This window comes from Staurois parvus, unplaced genomic scaffold (assembly GCF_062004578.1).
Source record: "Staurois parvus isolate SC_StPar_1 unplaced genomic scaffold, SC_StPar_1.0 ptg000513l, whole genome shotgun sequence".
NCBI lineage: Eukaryota > Metazoa > Chordata > Amphibia > Anura > Ranidae > Staurois > Staurois parvus.
The window spans coordinates 3198258-3205180 of record NW_028318309.1 but is presented as its reverse complement, the minus strand read 5'-3'; the positions used below and the strand labels follow the sequence as shown (position 1 = coordinate 3205180).

The 6923-nt window shown below is 45.5% G+C and overlaps 1 protein-coding gene across 1 annotated transcript in view; it reads right to left on the bottom strand.

Moving 5' to 3' along the window:
- Window positions 1-266: 266 nt before the first annotated feature.
- Window positions 267-6923, bottom strand: part of CCDC68 (coiled-coil domain containing 68) — a 91133-nt gene continuing 84476 nt past the window's right edge. The window contains exon 11 of the mRNA XM_089690088.1: window positions 267-3948. Within this exon, the coding sequence (XP_089546214.1) occupies window positions 3876-3948 (73 nt within the window). The 3' untranslated portion in view covers window positions 267-3875. The remainder of the gene's footprint in view (window positions 3949-6923) is intronic.

Sequence of the window (6923 nt, the reverse complement as noted above, 5' to 3'; positions counted from 1 at the left end):
ATAGAAACAAAGAAACTTTTTTTTTTTTTTCAAATTTTTTGCACTTTTTTTATTTATAGCGCAAAAAGTAAAGGGCCCAGTGGCGATTAAATACCACCAAAAGAAAGCTCTATTTGTGAGAAAAAAATGATCAAAATTTCATATGGGTACAATGTTGCATGACTGCGCAATTGTCAAAGTGCGGCAGCGCTGAAAGCTGAAAATTGGCCTGGTAAATAAGTGCCTGGTAGGCAAGTGGTTAAAAAAACCACACATCACCCAAAGTATTAATGCAGAGTCTTTTATTTCACAAATTAAATAAGTATATACAAGCTTATTGAAAATGCATTCATCTGAAGTGAATCATTATTCCTTGAACTGCATAGTGCAAGTAAATTTAGTAAGTTTCCCTGCAACTTCTTTCCTCCATCGGAGCCAAGAGTCAAACCCTGTATACGTTCTTTGTCAGATGGTGTCAGAGCTTACATCCCTCCCTCACTTGACAGTGTAAGTCCACATTCACAAGGGCACCCGGGGGCAATAAACTCCCCCCTAAAAAGATAACATGCAGCCACTCAGGGTCTTACATGTCTTGCCCGTGATGCTTTCCTTTGCAGCAAAAAGTATACCCTATGTCGGGTATGGCAGGCATGTGACCCATTCAAGTGTATGGTGCCTGACTACAACTGTAAGTCAAATAATTCGGCGGGCAAAAAAAGGCCATGCAGGAGGCAGGAGTATCACCTCCTGAATGCCTGGCAGCCACTCCTCTACTCCTCTGAAAGAATATCCACCACGGAACACTTCACAAAGGTGGCAAGGAGTGACCTTAAAGAAGACCTTCCATGCAAATACAAGGTCTTCTTCCCTGCTAGCCCTCTGCTGACCAAACAAATAAGCTGTAAATTAAACTTCAACAATAAAGATTTCACAAGAAAATTAGTGTAGCAACCTCCTAGTTTAGCTAGGGGGAGCTAGACCCTAATGGCTATAAAGAAGCTGATTAGCAGCTCAGGTGAGATAGTCAGAGGGGTTCAATTCTGGTGAGGACTGAGAGACTCTGCAGGCCAGCCCCTCTGGAGTTTCCCCATTCTGAAGCTTTCAGAGGAGGGCCTTGAAGGCAGTGGGTGGATTCGAGGAGTGGTTGGCTGCACTGTTGGGGGACCTTAGCCAATCCCTGACAGAAGGTTTGGCAATGGGCTGGACTCCCTTAAAAAAAATGTTGGAGCCTGCTCAGCAGGAGGAGAGATAGTTGGAAGAAGGAAAGAGGAAGGTGTGAGGTTGAGATGAAATGCTAGCAGTGAGATGGGGCCTACCTGCAAGCCTGCAGCTGGAAAGGAGGAAAACTTAATTCTCACTGGCCCCCTGAGAGAGGACCACCTGTATAGCATGAAAGGAGCAGCCCAGCTGATAGGCCTGGGTACCAGCAGCCATTCCACAAGCTATACAGGAGAGGATCTGAGTGAGTACACCTGCACCCCCTGGGCAGACAGGGGAAGTAGCACTCTGGTGGGAAACCAGATTAGCCCCCTACTAGTGACTATTACCCATTTATAGGAACGGGAGTCAGATTCCCTGTTCAGCAAGAGAGTCTCTTGCTGGGTGAAGAGGAGTTCATCTAGGGTCTGGGGTAGCACAACTGGAGCCGCTGGTTAGCACTCCAACAGAGTTTGCATCAGAGAAGAAAAGCTGTGACTAGTTCAGGAAGTGGTCCTCAGATTTCAGTTCCCTTGTATCTACCCTATCAAAGTTTGATCACCTCAATAAAACAAAACCAACGTTCAAGGCCTGATTTCCGTCTGTGGATTAAAGCTGTGTGGAAAATGCTAAGTGACTAGCTGTGCAGGTCTATAGGAGACCTCAAATTCTTCAGCAATTCCTAAGGGGGTAGTGCTACATAAGTAAAAAAACTACTCACCATGGTCCTGCCTATCTGGAGGTCCAGGTGGCATCACAGTGCCTCACTGCTGCCTTCTGGCCACTTGAAAGCCAGGGAGAATGTACAGCTGCAATGAGCTGGGAGGCCTCACTATGGGATTTCGAGAGTCCAGCTAAACCAGAAGGTGATGGTAAGCCACTGTGGAGTCACCCGTATCTCCCAGAAGCCACAACCAAGGTGAGTATTTTTTTGTAATCTTATTATGTTATAAAAGAACAAAAAGCAATTTTTTTTTTTGTTTTTGGATACAGTGAGGAGGAATTAGAACCATTGTCAGGTTTTTATTCGTTGTCTGTACCCACATTAGAGAGATTTACCCTCTCTGTTTGTTCCGTTTACCATTATCAGTGAAAGTTAAAGAAAATCCCAAATATTGGGTTGTCATCAAAGAAGCAATACAGAGGAATGGGGGCACTAGTTCTGGTGACCATGGTGACAAGATGGGATTTCCTCACTTTGGAGAGATTCTCTCTCACTTCCTGTTTTAGCAATGGAACAAGAAGTGAAGGTGAATCTCCCCAATGGGACACAGAGGGAAAAACAAAATGATAGGGGTTATAACCCCCTTACTCTATCCAAAAGAAGCTTTTCCTTAAGTTCTACACATATCCTCTTCAGCTGTCCCCACTGTCAAATTTATGAGATGCTGACAGCTGCTGTGGTTGGGACAGGGATGGATGGTGCATCTTCTGATACAATGAAGCCGGCTACTCGGTAACATCCATTGGAACAATTCTTTATTGGCTATATAGCAGGAAGCAGCAGTAACATGCTAATGTGTTTTGGCTGCAGCCTTACTCAGGCTTAGTATGGTTTCGGCTGAAACGTGTTAGTATTTTACTGCTGCATCCTGCTATATAGCCAATAAAGAATTGTTCCAATGCAGGGGCGGACTAATCATTTGGAAACTCGGGCACTGCCCGAGGGCCCGGGGTCAGTAGGGGGCCCCATGAGATGCTCCTGTTAACTTTTTCATAGGCTTTTTTGAGTTTGGGGAAGGACACAGGGGCCCCATGATCTCCTATTGCCCGGGGGCCCCAAGAGTTGTCAGTCCGTCCCTGTTCCAATGGATGTTACCGAGTAGCCGGCTTCATTGTATCAGAAGATTATTGAAACATTCAAAGGCATTTGGGCCAGAGTACTGGTTACTAGTCTCCCAGGCAAGTAGCAGTAGAGCATGTTTTCTTTGTGGAATGTGGATGGTGCATCTATTGGTCCAAATGTCTGGGGCAGTTCGTACCTAGGGCTAAATGCCCAGAACGCAAGAAGTCTGAATTTGGGGCACTTGTGCCCTCCGCCTGCCGCTAAGTGCTAGAGCCCCATGTACCGGGAATAAACGTCCAGTGTGCGTGGAGCTATAAATGGGCAAACAGAAAAGAGTCTTTTTAAACATGAGAATGTTGCCTACAGACTCGTACAGAAGATACCAACTTCTTGTTCTAGTTTCCATCTTGAAATGTTGTACACCTGGCTACCTAAGAAACCAAATCTCTGAAGTTGTCCATCTTCTAAACTTCTGATTGTCCAGAACTGAGAATGCACGATTGAGCTTGCCCCTGTCTCCAGCTACTGCCCTCTCCTTAGCCCACCACAATCTTGCCCACACATACTGGAAACAAGACGGTGATGACACCATTTGACTTTATCGCAGTTTTAACTCTTCTCAAATAGCATCAGCAGTTCAGCGATTGAATTGATGAGTTGCCTGGAGCTCCTCTTCAACAACATAAAGAAATGAGATTGCACTCTAGAGTTATCGATTTCTCAGATAACATCAAACCCTTAGTAAGCACTTCTCTCTCTTCCTCTCCTCAGTCCGGCAAACAATAAAGTAGACTTTCCGCTGCAAGATGTCACCCTGTGCATGGACAGCTAACCACAAAGCTGAAAAGAGGCGATGGTGGCCCAGATGTTGAAATGAAATTCCATCAAGTAGTAAGTCCGGTAGATGAGGGTATCAGCTGCTCCCCATAGGTTTCTTGTGTTGCAGCAGCATGAAGTAAGGGGAGTGGGTGACAAACATTGATTCGCTGGAAAAGAAAAGCAATTCATTAAAGAAATATGCTTTCAGCAGCATATCTGAACCTTTAGAACAGCAATGGTGTCATCCTCGGTGCATCATGTAGACCTAACTGTACTTAAAGTGGTTGTAAACCTCAGACATGAATTCTGAACAAAGCATATCCCTCTATAGTGTGTACTTGTCTCAGATAAGAGCACTAAGTGTCATATCTGTCTGCTGCCACCTTCCTCTGCTATCTGCATGAATCACTTCTAACAAGTTTTCCTGACACCAGGAGAAAAATGGTGACAGGGGAGGGACCTCCTGTAGTTTGACAGCCTCAGCGCTGTTCCTGTAAGTTGTGGGGAGGAGGGTGTGTCTCTTCCCTCCAATTAGCTCTCAGAGCTCTTCTCACTTTTTCTGAACTCTCAGACAAGCTTTATAAATTCAGTACTTTGAATGGCTTTGTAACTAGCTGGATGTTGATGCCAAAGCACAAGTCCCTGTCCTTTTGCTGGAACACTATCTGTTCTGCTGACGCTGAACCCCCCCCCCCCCGCCATTTTGTACCCACTCCATGCCTGAGGCCTCTACACAACATTCCGGACCATTGACCTTTATATCTCAAGGAAGGAATGTCCACACTGGGCTTTCTGTAGACACCTCCTCCCTAGGTACACCTCTCCCCAAAACCTCAAGCCAGGCAGTACTGCCCTAGGCAAGAGCAAAATCACACACCCCTCTCCATGGGGGGGGGATGGGGAGAGAGATTCCAGCACTCACCTGCCTGCCACCCCAGGAGCCATGGTCAGGGAAGCTTGACATCTTCCTTCTGTGCTGAAATCATCTGAAAATGATCCGAGAACGAGAGTCGGACACCATTCAGCAGCACACAGCCTGCACTACTGTGCATCAACTGCTCCCCATCCTCAGTGCCGCCCCTCTGAAAAATGCCACCCTAGGCAAATGCCTTGTTTGCCTTGCGGTAAATACGCCCCTGCCTCCAGGGGAATAGCCTCACTTAGGGAACTCTTGGTTTTTGGTCTGACCAAAAAGGCCCTTTGCAACCGACCCTTTACAGCCATCGGGATTGTGTATAATACTGACAGGCAGACTCCTGCCAGGTGGAAGCAGTTGGGCAGCTGCGCAGCTGCCCGATCGGTTCCACAGCCCCCGGTACCAGTACCTCACCATGCGCATGCTCCTGCCATGTATCCGGGCCCTGCTTGCCCATCTGCGAGCCTGGGGAGCACCGTGGTGGGTGTCGGCAGGTGGAGGGGAGAGAGGACATCACTGCTAGGTCATGGCTGTTGTATTCTAGCTGGAGACACATGTATTGCAATGCGATTTGCATTACAATACACCTAGTGCAGACCAGAGGAAAATTTAAGACCCTGCATGTCTCAATAAAGAGAGCCTGTCACCTAAAAATCATCACATAGGGGACTTTGTGCCCCGTATGTGATGAAAAAAAAAAAAGTTGAAAAATGTGTTTTTATTGCAAAAAAATAAAGTTACACCCAAGCAAATAACACCCCCCCCAAAAAAAAAATCTTAAGGCACCTCACCCCCACACATATGTACCCACAAACAAAAATTCACATGTCGGGGCTCCTACACATGACAACGTTGATTGTGATAAACATGTTACATATACCGTGCGCGCCGGAGTGAGAGCAATAGTTCTAGCACAAGACCTCCTCCGAAATGCTAAACTGATGACCTATAGGGGATTTTGAAGCATCGCCTAGAAAAAATATACAGTACTGAAGTTTGTCGCCATTTCATAGGCGCACGCAAATTTAAGGAGTATCTATTTATTCGGCACAACCTCATCTTTTGTATTTTACTAAAAATGTGGGTAATTTGTTGCCCTAAAATGCACTTTAGTGCGTTTTTTACTGAAATTTTGAGTTTCCTCATGTGACATAAATTGGAACTACCACTTTTTTATTCTCTAGGGTGCCTGCTTTCAGAAAGTGTATGTATAATAATGTTTGGGTGGTTTGTGCAATCTTCGGACCTGAAATAATTTTTTAAACATGTGTCCAAAAAAGCAAACATGGCTCTGGAAACGAAAGGGTTATACCACACCCATATTCTGGCCACACCCCCTTTGTTGAAGCCTTTAGGTGTTCCAGGTCTTCCCGCATTCTGCAGCTGCACAATGGAAATCCAAGGCCTCATGCACACAGGATGTTTTTACAGCTGCTTCTAGGCACATGTGACGTTTTATTTTCCTGCCTCTAAACGCCCCTCCATGTTAGCCATTTGTGTCCACGGACACAGGCTTTTAGCAGCATTTAGTGGCAGGAGATTTTAGAGGCTTTTAGGCTCCATGTATACGGGACACTTCTGAACAATGGAAACTGACTGCTGGAAAACGTAGGTTAAAAAATGTCTGTTTAGCCGCGTTTGCATAACGTGTTTATGCGCGTTTATGAGCGTTTGCGTTTGGAAGCATTTTTTTAAAGATAACCTCAGAAGACCTTCCAAAATGCCCAGAATGCACTGAAAACAGTAGAAAATTAACTATTTCAGACATTTTGAGAGAAATAGAGAGAGCAGAAGCAGAGAGAGCAGTATGTGTTGAGATTAGCTGTCTTTTTTTTTTGTGGTGTTTGGATGTGTTCCGGCTCATTTCTGTGCAGAGATTATTGCAGCAGTGTCTAACATATTTTTTTTCATGCGAAACCTCAAAGTATGCTGTACCGGGTCCATTTGAGTAGCGGGAAAACGCTTTGCATGCATTTTTCAAGATGAAAAAAGGCTCTGGACAGCATCTGGAAATGGAAGAGTTAAAAAAAATTTTCCAAACGCAAACGTTTCCAAATGCGGTTAGCAGCATTAAGCCGCGTTTACAAGTGCTTACAAGCATTTGAAAAGCTGATAAAATCTACTCCTGAGCGCAGGTTTGGTGCGTTCAGGGGCGGACTGACAACTCATGGGGCCCCCGGGTAATAGGGGATCATGGGGCCCCTGTGTCCTTGCCCAAACTCAAAA